The sequence below is a fragment of the Mustela nigripes genome, chromosome 1 (genome assembly GCF_022355385.1).
Source record: "Mustela nigripes isolate SB6536 chromosome 1, MUSNIG.SB6536, whole genome shotgun sequence".
Classification (NCBI taxonomy): Eukaryota; Metazoa; Chordata; class Mammalia; order Carnivora; family Mustelidae; genus Mustela; species Mustela nigripes.
The window spans coordinates 32,951,857-32,968,799 of NC_081557.1; the positions used below are offsets into that span (position 1 = coordinate 32,951,857).

At 46.4% G+C, this 16,943-nt stretch overlaps 1 protein-coding gene and 1 long non-coding RNA gene across 9 annotated transcripts in view; one reads left to right on the forward strand and one right to left on the reverse strand.

The window, feature by feature from the left end:
- Positions 1-1,798, reverse strand: part of LOC132022015 (uncharacterized) — a 32,079-nt gene extending 30,281 nt beyond the window's left edge. For all 6 annotated transcript variants that reach the window (XR_009405497.1, XR_009405491.1, XR_009405496.1 and 3 more), the window contains exon 1: positions 1,709-1,798. This is a non-coding gene — a long non-coding RNA (uncharacterized LOC132022015). The remainder of the gene's footprint in view (positions 1-1,708) is intronic.
- The window catches only part of E2F8 (E2F transcription factor 8), a 17,904-nt gene continuing 2,519 nt past the window's right edge, over positions 1,559-16,943 (forward strand). Inside the window, exons 1-10 of one of the 3 annotated variants that reach the window (XM_059407190.1) lie at positions 1,559-1,831; positions 3,011-3,138; positions 5,312-5,590; positions 5,932-6,088; positions 8,039-8,353; positions 8,779-8,940; positions 10,766-10,903; positions 12,571-12,774; positions 13,077-13,164; positions 13,423-13,942. In XM_059407190.1, coding sequence (XP_059263173.1) covers positions 3,124-3,138; positions 5,312-5,590; positions 5,932-6,088; positions 8,039-8,353; positions 8,779-8,940; positions 10,766-10,903; positions 12,571-12,774; positions 13,077-13,164; positions 13,423-13,942 — 1,878 coding nt within the window. In that variant the 5' untranslated portion in view covers positions 1,559-1,831; positions 3,011-3,123. Of the gene's footprint in view, positions 1,832-2,300; positions 2,687-3,010; positions 3,139-5,311; positions 5,591-5,931; positions 6,089-8,038; positions 8,354-8,778; positions 8,941-10,765; positions 10,904-12,570; positions 12,775-13,076; positions 13,165-13,422; positions 13,943-16,943 lie in introns of those variants that run through there. The other 2 variants (XM_059407200.1, XM_059407207.1) reach the window with 2 other exon arrangements.

Below are 16,943 nucleotides of genomic sequence, written 5' to 3' on the forward strand. Positions count from 1 at the left end.
GATGCGAACTCGTGAGTCAACGCCTCTGAACACAGGAGAGCGGGAGCACTCCTATAAGCGCTGGGGATGGGGAGTGGAGAGAGGGGGCAATAATCTGAAACAGATAGTGGCAAAAGCAGAAACACCATCGGCCCCCTTCTGCTGATGCATGTGTAAGCACACCTTTATCCAGAAAAGAAGAACCTCAAGAAGAACCAGTTGTTTAGTGCTGTCGGTGGTGACTTCTGCCCAATGACCTTCGCTTTAGTTTAAATCTGAGACTTTCTGCACAGAACCCCGAAAGGCGGGCTTTCAGGTGGAAGTGCCCTCCTGAGCAACACCTGCCTGAAGTAAATGCGGCCCGTGCCCCCCCCCCCCACGCTGGCGGCAAGGGGAGGACAGGGGCACCACAGCCCCTGCGCACCCCAGGATCGCAATCCACTGTTCACAACGCGGGCCCCCGGCCCTACGGTCGGTCGCTGCAGCACTGCGACCCCAGCCTCTGGATGACAACATCCCCGCCTTTAAACAGCGTTCTCGGGACTATGGGAATGTCCCGCGCTGTAAGTCAGCCCTGGTGATTCACTGACACATGCGTGAGCCTAGGAGATCATGGACAAGGGCCTTGCCGGAACTTAGAGACGCGAGAATACAAAAGAGAGGGAAGAACTCACACCAAACCGTCGGGAGATGGGCGCCCTGATCTAGGCGCGGTTGGGCAATACACGCTGTACCGCAACTCCCGCGCAGGTCCCCAGAAAAGGGGAAACGCTTTAAGGCAGAGAACCGCGGGGCGAGCCAACACCGGCGCACACAATCCAGGCACAGGCAAGGCAGCTCTGCCGCCCTGGGCCTCGGTTTCCCTGTCTACAAAACGAGAGCTTTGGACTAGAGCGTCTCCCAATCCTGCTATTAATCTAGAACTCTACAATATTCCATACTGAAGCTGTCCGAGGCTCGGAAACCGGAAAAAAGAGGGGAAAGTGAGGGAACACGACAAGGGAGGGGAAAGGGAGGAGCGGGTGGGAGATCACGAGAGGGAAGACGACAGTCGCCCGGAAAACGCTTGGCGGGTTTTCAACCTTCCTACACCTCCTCCCACACCTGAGTTCTCACGTCTCGGCCGAGGCCCCACGCCCGTCGAGTTTGGGCACCAGTTAGCCAGGCTTCTCCCTCTGCACACCAGTTCCTAGAAGCCACGGGGCAGGTGGTGGGCAGCACAATGATGCACGCCAGAAATGCAAGGGGGAATGGTCCCGGCTGGGGTCCGGAGGGCAGGTGAGCGGATCCAGAGCTGGGCAGGGAGTGGGACCGCCAGCCTGGGAATCGCAGAGCGCCCGCATCTCAGCCCCCATGCTCCGGGAGGGCCAAACTTCATTCCCCAACTTTAACAAGGGGAGGGGGGTGTTCGGGGGGAAAAAAAGGAAAAAAAAAAAAGTTGCTGAACTTTTCCCCCAACTCTGTCGTGGAGGCGGGACCGGAGGGCGGTCCCTACACCCTGATTCGCCGCCGCCTCCTGTCTGGAGGCTCCGATTGGCGCGCGGGGTCCGGGGCCGGGAAGAGCGGGCGTGGGGGAGGGGAGCGGCCCTCCTAGTCCGCGGGATCTGCTCGCGCCGGGAGCGGGTTAATTTCAAATCGGGGGCTTGGCTGCTCCTGGACGGTCACGCTCCCTCTGCCCGCCCGCCGGCCCGCCAGTCCCGGTCCCGGCGTTTCCCTCCGCGGCACCCACCTCGGCGCGGCGTGAGGACCGACTGACGGCCCGACACGCGGGCTCCCGGACCTGAGCGGGGAAGGGGCGCTGAAGAGTCCCCGCTCAGCCCCCGCCGGCTCCAACCGTGAGGTGAACTGACAGGTCAGCGAGACGCAGAGGGATGCGGCGCCCGGCCCGCCCGGCACCGGGAGAGGGCTCGGGAGGGCAGCGGCGGAGACGGCCGTTTCCCGCCTCTCGCTCCGCCGGGGGCCGTAGAGGGAGGAGCTGAGCTCCCGCGCAGAGGGGAGGGGGCGAGCGAGGGGGAGGGGCGGGGATACCGCGGTTCCGGGCGCGGGTTTGCCCGCGCTCAAGCCCCGCGCAGCTAAGGGGCGGTGCCGGCCACGGTCCGACTTTCCGCGCCAAATTTTTAAATCGAAGGCGGAAGGTCCGGACCCGCCCCTGGAGCCGCCAACCAATCGCAGGCCCGCACCCAGCTCCCTGATTGGTTAGGAATCGTTGCCCTGGGAACCGCGGAGATGCTGTCCGGGAACCGCGGGGCTGGTGGCGCGCGGACAGGGCCCTGGGGGAGGGGTAGTAAGCCGGGCGGAGGGGGAAGTGCGCCGGGCGCGGAGCGGGTGGCGGCAGGGGTACGCTACCTGGTTGCTATACTGAACAAATGCAGACTCTTCGGTAAGATCCAACATCGTGGCGTGAACTGGCCACACGAACTCAGAGTACACAGAGCTCTGCATCTATAAGAATGCCTTAAAAGAAGAAAAAGTCTTAATCATAAGGCGCTCTTTAAATACCCAGAGTACTTTTGGAGCTTAAGGACTGAATTTGGGAGTTTCCTATCAAGCTATTTCCCGAGACTTTCCTGCTGACCCCGTGCACGTGTGTATCAGGGGAAAAATACAGGCATCTAGATGCAGACTTTTGTCGAGATGCTTGGGGTCGTGTCTGCTCTGCCGGAACCAGGGCTGGGGCGCTGAGTCCCGAGCCCTGACCTGTGAACAGGTGGGTGCTTGTGCTTACGACGGTCCTTTTGGTGGGGTCCGGAGAATGGCGCGCCTTCTCTCAAGGTGGGAGCGGACTGTCACTGGAAGTTCTGTCGTTTGTTTAAGTCTCCTGACAGCAGATCGGTTTGCTGAAGGAATTTATTGGCATTTGATGAAGTTCTCTGTCCAGTAGGGCTATCTCTGGTCGGGAATAAAATGTAAATGTAATTTGTCATTTTTCGTTAGTCTTTGTTTAAGTGGCCTGTGGTGTCCATGAGGGAATATTCAACGAATCTCCTGGTTTTATTTTTTTTAACTTTTTCTATTTCCTTTTCTTTTTAAGGAAAATAAACTTTTTAATAGAATTGATTGGACTACTTAAACCATCAGGGTGTTGGGAGAAACTCCAGATTTTTCATTTTTAAAGAAACTCTAAATGTATGAAAAATTTACAGAATGGAGAATGAAAAGGTACCTTTTTAACTTTAGTATTCATCCTCTCAGTTTTAAATGCAATATCCTGATTTAACCGCATAATTTTCCATATCCAATATCTTATTAATGCCACCTCCCATTTTAGTTAGCTTCTGTAAAAACCTAGAAGGAAGGCAAATTTAATTTTTAAAGAGGTGAAGAGTTTGGCCAGAGGTAAAGTAATCTAAAGTTTTTGATGCTTTGATTTCAAATGGAAGTCTCAAAGAGATAAGCAGAGAGAAAGGTAATAATAAAATTTGAGAATAATAAAATTTGTTAGCTCCTTTATGATATTTCTAAGAATTCTTGAAGGATTAGAATTCTGAGAAGATATTTGACATGATTTGAATTTAAGATGATTTTCTACCAAATCGGGAGCTTCTTAAACTTGGGGGCCACAACACTGGATTTGTGAGCTAGACATTTTGTAAAATAACCAAAGAATTGTCAGTAGGGGTGTCTTGACTGATGTCCAACAGTAGTTGGTTAAAAAATGAAAAATGCAAAGTTCCTCAAAGGTTTCGATATCAGTCAAGTAAGAGAACTGCTATCTTTTCTGATAATCTGAGGCAAAGGACAGCAGCCTTTAGAGAGATGGCAATCTTGGGTAGCCACCGTGGCATATACTTAAGAGGGTCCCCCTCGTATCCATCATACTGATTTCCATGTAAGAACACCATAGTTGGACTGAGGATGTTTGGGGTCAAGTCCTGTGCAACCTCTCTCAGCCGGGGTCTCATCTTCTGCAGAGGAGGACTACAAGATTTGGTAAAAATTACAAATAATAAATCCCAAGGAGTCAAAGACATGTTAAACAGTCCCATTAATCAAAGTCACTGAGGAATTAGTAAGTCTCTGTGTTCTTTCACTTTATGGCCATTCCAAGATCTTCTCTAAAATAGCTATAGGTGGTAAGAATGTGTGAAGTCCCCCAGTGGCTAGAAGTAGAACAAACATAGTATCCATTCATATTTGTGCTGCTATTAACTTACCCTCATGTCTCAGTGGCAGTCCTGCCTCTGCCAGGAACTAGCTTTATGACTTTGAATAACTAATTTTCTTTTTCTGGGCCCCATTTTTCCTTCTATAAAGTGAAAGGGGTAGGGGCGCCTGGGTGGCTCAGTCAATTAGGCATCTGCCTCCGGCTCAGGTCATCATTTAGGGGTCCTGGGATAGAGCCCTGTATTGGGCTCCCTGCTCAGCGGGAAGCCTGCCTCTCCCTCTCCCTCAGCTCTTCACCCTGCTTGTGCTCTCTCCCTCTCTCTCTCAAATACATAAAATCTTAGAAAAAATAGTAAAGCAGCAGAGGTAAATATTGAAAGAGCAGACTTTCCTTTGCTCTTAGGCACTCTGGATTTTGCTTCCTACTACGTTTTGCCTCTAAGTATGACCATAGGCTAGCTCTCACCCTTATCTCCTTGGCTTTCTGACTTCTACATCAATGGTGTTTTACTGAGCATTCAGTGCATGCTGCCATTGGGCCAGGTGGACACACACAGAGGAATGGGACGTGGTTTCTGCCATATAGGCTTTTACTTACTGCAGTGTCATGTGTAAAAGTCATTTCTAGGAGTTTTGGATCACTTAAGTCATCAGTCCCGTTAGGAGAAGATGAGTGAAAGGTATATGAAAACTCTCTATACTGCCTCCAACACTTCTTTACATCAAAAATTATGTCAAGGGGTGCCTGGGTGGCTCAGTGGGTTAAAGTCTCTGTCTTCAGCTTGGGTCATGATCCCAGGGTCCTGGGATGGAGCCCCTGGGATGGAGCCTGCTTCCTCGTCTCTGCCTCTCTGCCTCTCTGCCTCTCTGCCTCCTTGTAGATCTCTGTCTGTCAAATAAATAAATAAAATCTTTAAAAAAAAACTTATGTCAAAAATGTTTTAAAATTAGGTCTTCAAAGTCTTTGTTTTTTTTTTAATTCTTGGAACATAAAAATAAAAATGTAAGTCTGTGCTTTACTGCAAGATTTAAATGGAATTTAGCTAGTAAAAAGATAGTAAGTGTCACGTGATCATTAGAAGACAGTTACTAATTTAATCGACTCTCCAACCTCATTAGGCATGTTTTCCTTAGCAATATTCTATTTATTGTACAATTTCTGAAGTCTAAAGCTGTCTGATAAGTCCTGTTTTATAGTGGGTTTCATTGTTTACTTGTTTTAAACCAGGAAAATCTCTTTTTTGAGCCACATAAAAGAGGACTCATGAAAACACCTCTGAAGGAATCCACGGCAGCAAATACAGTGTTGACAGAGATCCAGCCTGACTTTGGCCCTTTGACCACACCCACCAAGCCCAAGGAAATCTCCCAGGGAGAACCGTGGACACCAACAGCAAACCTGAAAATGCTCATCAGTGCCGTGAGCCCCGAGATCCGAAACAGAGATCAGAAGAGGGGGTTGTTTGACAGCAGGAATGGATTACCTGAGACCAAAGATTGTTTACATGTAGGTTTGCAGAAGACTGGGTGGACACTGGTGGGCGTGTGTGTGTGTATGTGAGAGAGAGAAAGCATTGCCACCTACAGATTGTTATTCGCCTGCTTCCAAGCATGGGAAAGGTTGGACTCCATCAAATATATAACACCAGGAATTCTGAAGCCTTTGACTTATTTTCAGTTCAATCTTCCTTTTTAGATCTGCCAAGCAGTTTCATACTGGTTCCCACCTGTTTCCCCCCAATTCTGCCGCTGTCGAAGTTAAGCGCGTTAGCCCTCGAGTGCAGAGGACCCTAATAAACCTGTCAACTTGATTTCCGGCTCAGACGTTATTTACCTCTTCTTTTGCAGGAACACTTATCCGGAGATGAATATGAGAAATCCCAGCCGAGTCGAAAAGAGAAAAGTTTAGGATTGCTGTGTCATAAGTTCTTAGCACGCTATCCTAACTATCCCAACCCCGCTGTGAATAACGACATCTGTCTTGACGAAGTTGCCGAGGAACTGAGTAAGTACACAGAGGGTTCAGGGAGAGGGTTAGTAAATAAAGTGACTCCATGGACTTGCTCCCTCGGACCCACGCTCATCTAGCCAGTGTGTGTAATGACACAGTTGTGCCATGTGGAGATGATAAATCCCCAAAGCCCTATTAATTTAAGAAGGAACGCAGAGAGTTTCCAATTTCAGCTAGTCTTCAAACAGAAGGACAAAATGACAATGGAGATTTGCTTCTGATTGCATTTCAAAAGCTCAGAAGCTGTAAAGGAAGGCAACATTGTTTTAGGAGTTGTTTCATAAACAGCTACAACTTTGAACCTCTGTGTCTGTTCTTTCCTCAAAGAGCTGGGCTGAGGAATGGGATTTTCATGGTTTCAGATGGGCACGCGCTTCTGTGAACAGAAGCTGGGCTTTAGCGCGCCCTGCCACTCAGCTATGTGTTCGTGTCTGGCAAAAGTTAACTGTGTTTCTCCTGCTCCTTGACTCCTTTCTTCAGATACTTGAATCTAGTGACAGCTACAAAGGGGTCTGTGGCCAACTGGGGATATCTCTGGAGTCATGAAAATATCACAATCTGAACCTGAAGAGAGGATGCAGGATATTTTAACGTAGCACCATCACTTCCTCAAAGGAATTTTATTCTTCAGATACATGTTTATAAATATAAACTTGATTTCCCATTTTAAGAATATGCCTTTCAGATTCATCTATTCGCATATCCTTAATTAGAGCTACGTAGGCTGTACCTTTAATCTAGCGGGTAGCTGTTGACCCCCTACTGTGTGCCAGGCAACGGTTGTTAAAGCTTGGGATGCCATCCATGAATGGCAGGAATAAAGTCTTCCCTCCTGTGGAACCTACTTCCCAGTGGGGCCTAATAGATAAGTATGCAAGGGACAGACAATAAGGAGAGACGATGACAGGTATTATACAAGGCACATAGTAAGCAAGTAAGAATGATGCCTGTTGGAAGGTAATACATGCTGTGGAAAAAATAAAAGGTAGAACAGGGCAAAGGGGAACCAGGAGTGCTGGGAGAGTGCTTTGCAACATTAAGTGAGGTGGTCAGGTCAGACCTCCTTGAGAAGACGACATCTAAGCAAGAACTTGAAAGAATGGGGAGGGGTCTGGGGTGGGGGGTGGGGAGTGGGGAGGGCTTCAGGAATGGCAGTTCCAGGCAGAAGGAATAGCTCATTCCAAAGGCCTTCAGACAAGGGCATATCTGGCTGTTTCCAGGAACAGCAAGAAATCTCGGTGCTTTGTGCCTATCATATGACAGCTGTGTGTGTGTATGTGTCTGCGCGCGCGCGCGCACGCGTGCACACGTGTGCACATTCACATACTTTGACAAATAATATAAAAAAAACAGGTAATGTGTGGAATTTCGATCTTAAAGATTTATTTTTGCCACTTACTGGCTCTATATCTTGGGGTGAGCTACTTAGCCAGCCTGAGCTACTGTTTCCTCCTCCGGAAACTGAATAATAATACCGGCCTCACCAGTTGACCATAGACATTTCCTCTGGCTGCATGGCCCATAGTGGGCCCTCAATGAATGCTTCCTCTCTAAGTCATATTCTTGGTACCCTGTGAGATCAGAAACATGTCTTCCTCGTCCTCACAGTCTTTGTCAAGTGTAATTAAATTCCCTCATCCAGACCCACTGATCAACAGACAGTGGGAGAAAAAGTTATTCTGTTCTATCCACATTACAAAGTCTGATCCTAGGGGCGCCTGGGTGGCTCAGTGGGTTAAAGCCTCTGCCTTCGGCTCAGGTCATGATCTCAGGGTCCTGAGATCAAGCCCCGAATTGGGCTCTCTGCTCGGCAGGGAGCCTGCCTCCCCCTCTCGCTCTGCCTGCTTCTCTGCCTACTTGTGATTTCTGTCTGTCAAATAAATAAATTTAAAAAAAAGAAAAAAAAAAACAAAGTCTGATCCTAGTACATATCATTCTTTGCAGATGTCGAGCGGCGACGCATTTACGATATTGTGAATGTCCTAGAGAGTTTACACATGGTGAGCCGCCTGGCCAAAAACAGGTACACTTGGCACGGGCGACATAATCTCAACAAAACCCTTGGGACTCTGAAAAGTGTCGGGGAGGAGAACAAGTATGCCGAGCAGATCATGATGATCAAAAAGAAAGAATATGAACAAGAGTTCGATTTTAGTAAGACTTACAGTATAGAGGATCATATCATCAAATCAAACACGGGCCAGAACGGACACCCAGACATGTGTTTCGTCGAACTCCCTGGAGTGGAGTTTCGGGCAGGTAAGGGATGGTTGGAGACGCCGGGCTGCACTTCTCAAAGGCCTAGAGGCAAACGTTTCTTCTAGAATACTGTTCTAACACTGCTGTGGTGGCTATGGCTGCATTTTTTTTTTTTTCTCAGTGTTCCAAGATCCATTGTTTATGCACCACACCCAGTGCTCCATGCAATTCGTGCCCTCCTTAATACCCACCACCAGGCTCACCCATCCCCTCACCCCCTCCCAAACCCTCAGTTTGTTTCTCAGAGTCCACAGTCTCTCATGGTTCGTCTCCCCCACTCCGATGTCCCCCAATTCATAAGATGTTAAAATGCAGCAGTTGTCAACTGTCTGATCAGGTTGTGGTATTTTTAGCCTTGTTACTTGAGAAATTACTTGTCCCTTCATGAATTTTAATTCTCTAATCCTCCTCCTCCTTCTCCAAAGCTTCTGTAAACAGCCGCAAAGACAAGTCTTTAAGAGTGATGAGCCAGAAATTTGTGATGCTGTTTTTGGTGTCAACGCCTCAGATAGTCAGCCTAGAAATTGCTGCCAAGATTTTAATTGGGGAAGACCACGTGGAGGACCTGGATAGAAGCAAGTTTAAAAGTAAGTGTCATGAGCGCCGTGGACTTTTGGGCCACTTCGTAAACCATAAAATCTTACCTATGAACCGACTGCCAAATACATTTGCTATACTGACATCATCTCTAATTACACTTTTGTGCCTTCACTTCATCTCAGAAACCATGATTATACTGTCTTTCGCTAACTTGTAGGCTTCAAAGATATGTATATAAGTACTCTTTATATGTCTGGCACTCTAGCTTATAAACAGTTCCTTAAAAGTTAACTCCTTGGGTGCTGTAACTTTGTCCCCACTTTGCACATGCGGACTCTGTGTTGCCCAAAGTCTAAACGAGCCAGTAAAATGTAAAGTGGGTCCAGACCCAGGTCTCTGCTCTCGGATGTAAGCGTGTAAATAACTCTCCTAAAATCGTTCCCTAGAAGTGACCTATCTGCAGAGCCCTTGGTTTGCCATTTTGAAAGAATGGTTTTAGTTAGATCCGCTCAGAGCAGGAAAAAGGCTTGGACAGGTTTCTGACGCTGAGCTCTGCCCACCCGGCAGGGACAGGCTTTGCAGGAGCCTCTAGGAAGAGAAGCATGTGGAAAGTGGGGCTCAGCAGAGGGCGCCTGGGTGGCTCAGTGGAAGAAGGCCTCTGCCTTTGGCTCAGGTCATGACCCCAGGGTCCTGGGATCGAGCCTCTCCCTGCTGAGCAGAGAGCCTGCTTCCCTTCCCCTTTCTCTGCCTGCCTCTCTGCCTATTTGTGAACTGTCTGTCAAATAAATAAAATCTTAAAAGAAAAAAAAAAGAGAGAAGACCTTTCTTTTAAAAAAGGCTCAGCAGATGGGAAGAGCCTGTTGCGTGCCCACCTTTCCTGGGACCACATCCAGGCAGGACATGAGGCTAGCCTAAACGGGGCGCATAGTGAGGAGTGCCCAAGAGCTCAGACTCCTTTCCCATCCCTGTAAAGCTGCACTAGTCCCGCGAGATTATAGTCAGACATTCCCAGCTTGATAGTGTCTCTATAAAGACAAAATTAAATCAAGGGTAAAGGCAATAATACCAGCAATTGGCTTGGGAGATGTGCAATTTCAGAAAACAGTCCCCGTATTACTGATGGGCCGCCTGCTTTTTCTGACTCACCAGGCTGCTTTCAGCTCTCCATTTCACTGGTTAGTCACGGCATCAGAAACCATTCTGGGAACTGCAAATGTGTCATTTGCCAAATCGCCAGGGAATTCAGAACCTTCTGGCCTGGCTTTGAAGAAGGAGCCCAATTTGTGATTTTGTACTATCAAGCCAGAAGTAGAGACAGAATTCTCATAACAAAACTTTTTAAGATGCATTATGTAAGATTTGTAGATTTCACAAATCTCTGCTTTGCATATAATATAAAGACAGTATAAAAATTTACAAATTTTATGGGTATAGAATCTCCCATGCTTATGATCCTAAATAAATCTCATTGTTATAAACTGTCACAAGCATAAAAACAGTACATTTATCATCGGTGCTTTATCTATTCATAAAACTCTTCTGAATCCTCATTAGAAGATGCCCAGCAATGGAAAATTTTTATTAAAAAATTTGTAACGTAGCTCCCAATAGAAGGATCTCATGAAGGTTTTTTGCAACTGTTGTCATTTCAAAATTCAGTACCTACAGCAGCTGAAGTCTTTTCCATATTTAAAACTATTTTTTGTTTGAATTAAAGCAGTAGCACCAGAATAACTTAAAAGAGTCACATTTTCCTCTGTCTGTCGTTGATGGCTAGGATAGCTCTCTGAATATACATGAAGTCCTTATGAAGCAAAGTCCTTTGATCTTTCATTATTCCATTAAGTGGTATATATACCTTTTATTTTCCAGCAAAAATTAGGAGGTTGTATGATATAGCTAATGTTCTCAGTAGCCTGAATCTTATCAAGAAAGTTCATGTTACAGAAGAAAGAGGCCGAAAACCAGCTTTTAAATGGACAGGCCCAGAAATCAGTCCGAGTCCCAGTGGTACGTATTTGCTTCCCTTTACTCCTTGCTTCGTTGTTCTGAATTAAGGCACATTGGGAGATATTCTCTCTTCCCCTCCCTGCCTACCTTCCCACATGGAAAGAACGTATATAAGTTGTTGGAAAGACAAAGATGGTGCCACTAGGGAAAGTTTGGCTATGGGCTCCATCAGCAACCTGCAGTGTAAAACACCACCTGCCAAGAGGCAGAATCTGTGTGTCTAAAAGAGCCTGCACACACTGAGAATATGAAATGAATTCGTTCCAGTATTAATATTCTAGTCTCCATCTTGACTCCGGGGCTCTGACATTTTACATTCCACCAAGGATCCCACGCCGAAATGTTTAAAGTGACAAGAACACAGGCCATGGAGGCAGAGGGGAGCTTAGCCACTTATTAGTTCTGTGGCCTTGAGCAAGTTGTATCTCCAAGGCTGTTCCCTCGCCTGCAAAATGGGAAGAGTAGTGGTACCTTTGCAGTGTTACCACAATTCTGAATATGCATTGACTCTTGAACAGAACAGTGTTTAGGAGCGCCGTCAAAATATGCATATGACTTTGACTCCCCCCAAACGTAACTACTAATAACCTATCACTGACCAGAAGACTTAGCAATAACATAAAGTCGCTTAGCAAATACTTTGTATGTTATATGTATCATGTACCATATTCTTACAATGAAGTAAGGTAGAAAACAGAAAATGTTACTAAGAAAATCATAAGGAAAAGAAAACACATTTATAATACCTCACTATAAAAAATCCACGTAGTCATTGCCGTTCAAGAGTCTACTGTAATCTCAGAGAGAGGTCCCTTGGTGCAGGGATTCAGAGTGTCGGTTCAGGGGCCAGACTGATGGGTTCATATCCCAGGTCCATGTTCACCTGAGAGACCAAGGTCACAGTGTGTTAATATCTCTGAGATGGGGATGCATTTCCTAAGAAGTTGTTGAGAATGTCTTACTCCATTTAGGCTGCTATAATCAAATGCCATAGACGATGGGGGCTTATAAACAACAGAAGTTTATTTCTCAAGTTCTGGAGTTTGGCAAGTCCGAGATCATGGCACCAACAAATTCATTGTCTTGCCAGAGCCTGCTTTCTAGACTGCTTTTTGTCATAACCTCACAAAGGTAGAAGGGACTAGAGAGCACTGTGGGGCCTCTTTCATAAGAGCCCTAATCCTATTCAAGAGGGCTCCACCCTCCTGACCCAAGCACCTCCCAAAGGCCCCACCTCCTAACAGCATCCCATGGAGGGTTGGGATTTCAGCCTGTGAACTTGAGGGGCCCAAATAGTCCATCCATCACCGTGAGGGTTGCCATATTTTATCGGGTTAGGACTCCACAGATTAGAAGATGCCCAGTTTGGAGTGTGTATCTGTAAGAAAGAGAAACCATAGTGCTTACACTAGCACATCACTGGTTGGCTATAAGACGCAAGAGATTTCAGCGATGTTAACGTGTGAAATCTTACCTCAGAATTCGGTTAAAATTAGATTAACAGGGTTTTGTGCCCAAAGACTTTCAGATAGCATCTGCCCCAGGCCCAGTGCTCTGTTACTGTTGACACTTACATTCCTAAAATCGATCTTGACTACACTTGGGCTTCAGCACCCACAAGGAACCCAAGCCGGCTGGGTTTTGACCCCCTGCCTTCTCTCTTTCAGGCCGTGGCCCCGTATTTCCTCTCCCCTGCTCCGATCTGGAAGCAAAGCGTCCTTCGAAAGACAACTGTGCTAAAAACCTCTTCTCCACACGTGGGAAACCGAACTTCACTCGACACCCATCTCTTATCAAACTGGTAAAGAGCATAGAAAGTGACCGGAGGAAGATAAATTCTGCTCCCAGCAGCCCCATCAAGACCAACAAAGGTATATTTTCAGGCGCTGCTCAGAAGAATTCCTTTTTATCGCTTCTTCAGCTGACTTGATCCCTACGGTACTTGTTAGAGAACCGTTTCAATACCCTTAGACCCGGACCCACTTGAAGCCTAACCCATGTCTGAATGAAAGGGTAAAAAGTAATTGGTGGGTTTTATTGTTGCATTGCTATGTGATTTGTGGGGGAGGTGCGTGTGCTCTGTTCCTTTGGCTTCAGTCATGTTTCATCTGTGTGAGCATTCATTGTTTTTCCTTGACCAGTGTCCCCCCCAACCCCCTTTCTGTTTCACCAGCTGAGAGTTCTCGGGACCTGGCGCCCTTCCCAAGTAAAATGGCTCAGCTCGCGGCTATTTGCAAAATGCAGTTAGAAGAGCAGTCAAGGTAGGTTAGTAATACTTTTTAGTGGCAGGATGAATTATTTCTACATTGCATCATTAGGATTACTTATTTTATGTACGGATACGCGCCAGCCTTGGAAACCGGGAAGATAATCTTTTCCATGACTCTTAGGCAGTCATTACAGACACTATCTGCTGGTTTCATAAGCGCACGGTTTCAATGTGGGCCAGTCTAAAGCGATAGAACATTTTAGAGAAAATGTGTTTCCATTGTCTCATGCCTTGAAATCTTGTCCCTTAGTGAACCCAGAAAGAAAGTGAAGGTACAGCTGGCAAGATCCGGGCAGTGCAAACCCGTGGCCCCCCTGGACACCCCAGCAAGTGCTGAGCTGGACCTGACGGCACCGTCCCTCATCCAGCCCCTGGGGGTGGTCCCCCTCCTCCCCAGCCCACTGTCGCCGGCGGTGCCAGTGATCCTACCTCAGGCCCCTTCGGGCCCATCCTATGCCATCTACCTGCAGCCTGCCCACGCCCAGACTGTGACACCACCCCAAGGCCTGAGCCCCACCCCATCTTGTAAAGCCACAAAATCAAAAGACGCCGCAGATGCCACCACTGAGAAGGCATCCAGTGACGCCACCAAGTCCGGGGCCTCCACGAGGCCTGGAAGCTTGCTGCCGGTGCCGGAGAGACCAGGTGCCAAGAACCGAGACAAGGAGCCTGCTGGAGAAAGAGGCTCCAAGAGGGCAAGCCTGCTCGAGGACAGTGGTTCCAAAAAGAAATTTAAAGAGGACCTAAAAGGACTTGAAAATGTCTCCGCAGTAAGTACAGCCTTGACCTGTATGAAGCTTTGGGAAGTCCACAGTTGATCAGAGGATAATGCAGCAGCTCGTGAAATTTACCAGAGCAAAGGGCAGTTTCTCAGAAGACAAGAAACCGTTCCTTAGCATCCCATAATCCAAACAAAGCCCCAGACAGCTAATCCCCTGACTGGGATGACGGCAGGGACATTTTTAACCTTTGGAGGAAGGGATTATTTGCTCTCTTTTTAAAGCACCACGGGTGGTTGTCCTTAAGTCCATTTCTCTGTCACATACGGGAATGCAGACACCTGTCATGAAAGTCTTAAGTAATTTACAAGCAGACGTAACCCCAAATGAATGGATGGATGCATAGGGTTCTTGTAACTCCTGCTCTCTGAGTCACTACCTAATGTTCGCTTGATGTCGTGTACCTGGTGGCATCAGTCGCCTGGATGAGAAATTGTTCCCTCTGTTTTTACTTTCCCCCTAAAATTTAACCCTAGATTTCTGTTTTGTATAATAGAAAGGTCAGGCTTATCCTGGCAGATTATTGGTATATTGGCTGCATTGGCTTGTAGGGATTGTGATGTTCCAGATCATTTTTCTTCCTAGGTGGAGTTAAGTTCAGGAAGAAATTAACATTTATCAGTTGCCTACCAGAAGTATTAGGCAGTTTTATATACATTATCTCATTTTTCTCCATCAGGACAATTATATATGGAGGACATTATCACCAAACAAACACCACTAACCATGGAGGCTGAAGTTAGTCTCCCATTTTGTCCCTGCTATTAACAAGCTATTTTACTTCTCTGCATCTTGTTTTTCCACATCTATCAAGAATTTATTCCCCCAGTTCTTCCTGATCATCTCCTGGGTATAAAGCTCTGTGCTCTGGATCCGCTCAAACCCAGCACCTGCCCTTGATGACTGTTGCTTTTGAATTCTTGCCCCAGGGCCCCATTACAGTTTTTGTGAGGTTAAGTGCATTTATTACATGATAATATACAAAAAGGGGCTTGTGATCCCTTTAAGGCACCGTATAAGCTGAAGTGTATTATCTGTAACTGTTGTTATTAAAGTGGCTTTAGAGTTTATAAAATCTTCCCAGAGGATGGCCTCCTGGTAACCGTTCAAAACATCTTTCAAAACATTCAAAACGTTATCTTAGCATAGCATCATTTTGCATTTAATATACATGCTAAGGGGGAAATCACCAGCCTTTGGCTTGATTCTATTTTCTGGGAGGTCCATAATCTCTTTGGGCCAATGGATATGATTTAATAATGGTCTCCTGTTGCTTACATCGTGATTTAGGATTAGGATTTTCAGGAGATAGATTTTTCCATGTCCCTCTGCTTCTTTTCTCGTCTCTATGACTTCGTTTGTACCACTTCTCTTTAGTATGGACTGAGCTGAACAGAGAAGAAGAGAGATTCATGTGCCAATTCATTCATCAAACATTACTGAGAACCTACACTTCCCACGGGTAATAGACAAATGAGAGAAGGCAGTCCACAACGTGTACACTTCCCACGGGTAGTACATAAATGAGAGAAGGCGGTATACAATGTGTACACAAATGAACACAGATACATAAGGTAGTGCTTTTTTACTGCTTTTTTAGTGCTTTTTTACTGCTTTACATAAGCAGTAAAAATGAAACAGGCTGACGGAACAGGAAGGATGGGATAAGTCCTAATGTAGGACTAGATGAGAAACATGCAAGCGGAAACATACCAAATTCATTCATCCGGCTAATTAGTACTTATGATTAAAACAAAAAACAAAAACAGAAAGGAATCGGCATTTTAGGTTAAAAGATTTTGTGAAGAATGTAGTTTGTAGGAAATGGAAAAATAATTATTATCAGGGTACTATAGGTTTTGCCGAAGATTTGAAACAATTAAACCAGCAACCAGAGTAACTTGTACCATGAGAGAGTATGATTAATGGTTAGCAAAGAGTAGCTCTTTATAAAATGCCTAAATCCACCCATTAAGTTTCTGTTCCTGTAGCTTTCAAGGAACCCAACCAGCAAAGCTAGGGAAGCAGCACCAAACCTTTAAGAAACGAAATAAAGAAAGAAATAACCTTGTCATGGAACAGTGTGAGCATTGAGGATTCTGAATTCACTGGTTCCCAAGGAAAAGATGGGACCTACTAACAGCTAAATCAAAGCTTAGACTGTTGTTTGGACAATGGTGAGAAGAAAGATCTGGAGGAAGATAAAAGGAGGGCCCCCAGGTTACAAGAGCTGCTTTTAGCTTTTGCCAGGCCTGCTCGTGGTAAGGCGGAAACGGACTTTTCAGGCAGCTCAGCCACCCGTGCAGGCTCTCTGGTGAAACGCAGAGACCAAGCAGGCTTGGTGAGCGATTCACCCACCCAACGCTGGCCATTTCTGTTGCAAATAGAACTTTACTGCTTGAAGCATTTGCTCCATGGCATTGGGTCCACGATATGAATCAATCAGTTCTCTTTCTGATCTCCAGTTTTTGAACTCTGGTGCCCTGACCTTTAGTTTGTATGTTAAGAACATTACCACTGGAAGCTAAAGCACTAGGGGGGAAAAAAATGCATAGTTGTATAATTACTTAGTTCTCAATGAGGGGTCAGCAAACTTTCTGGAAAGGACCAGATAATAAGTATTTTTGGCTTTGCGGGCCGTATGGTCTCTGTGCTGACTATTAACTCTGCCATTGTCAGAATAGAAGCAAGCAGCTATAGACAGAACATAAATGAATGGGCATGGCTGGGTTCCAATGCAATTTCATTCACCCAGCTAGCCTGGAGGCCGCATTTTGGCCTGTGATTTGGCAACCCCTTTCTTTTTCTTTTTTTTTTTTTTTTAAGATTTTATTTATTTATTTGACAGAAATCACAAGTAGATGGAGAGGCAGGCAGAGAGAGAGAGAGAGAGAGGAAAGCAGGCTCCCTGCCGAGCAGAGAGCCCGATGCGGGACTCGATCCCAGGACCCTGAGATCATGACCCGAGCCGAAGGCAGCGGCTTAACCCACT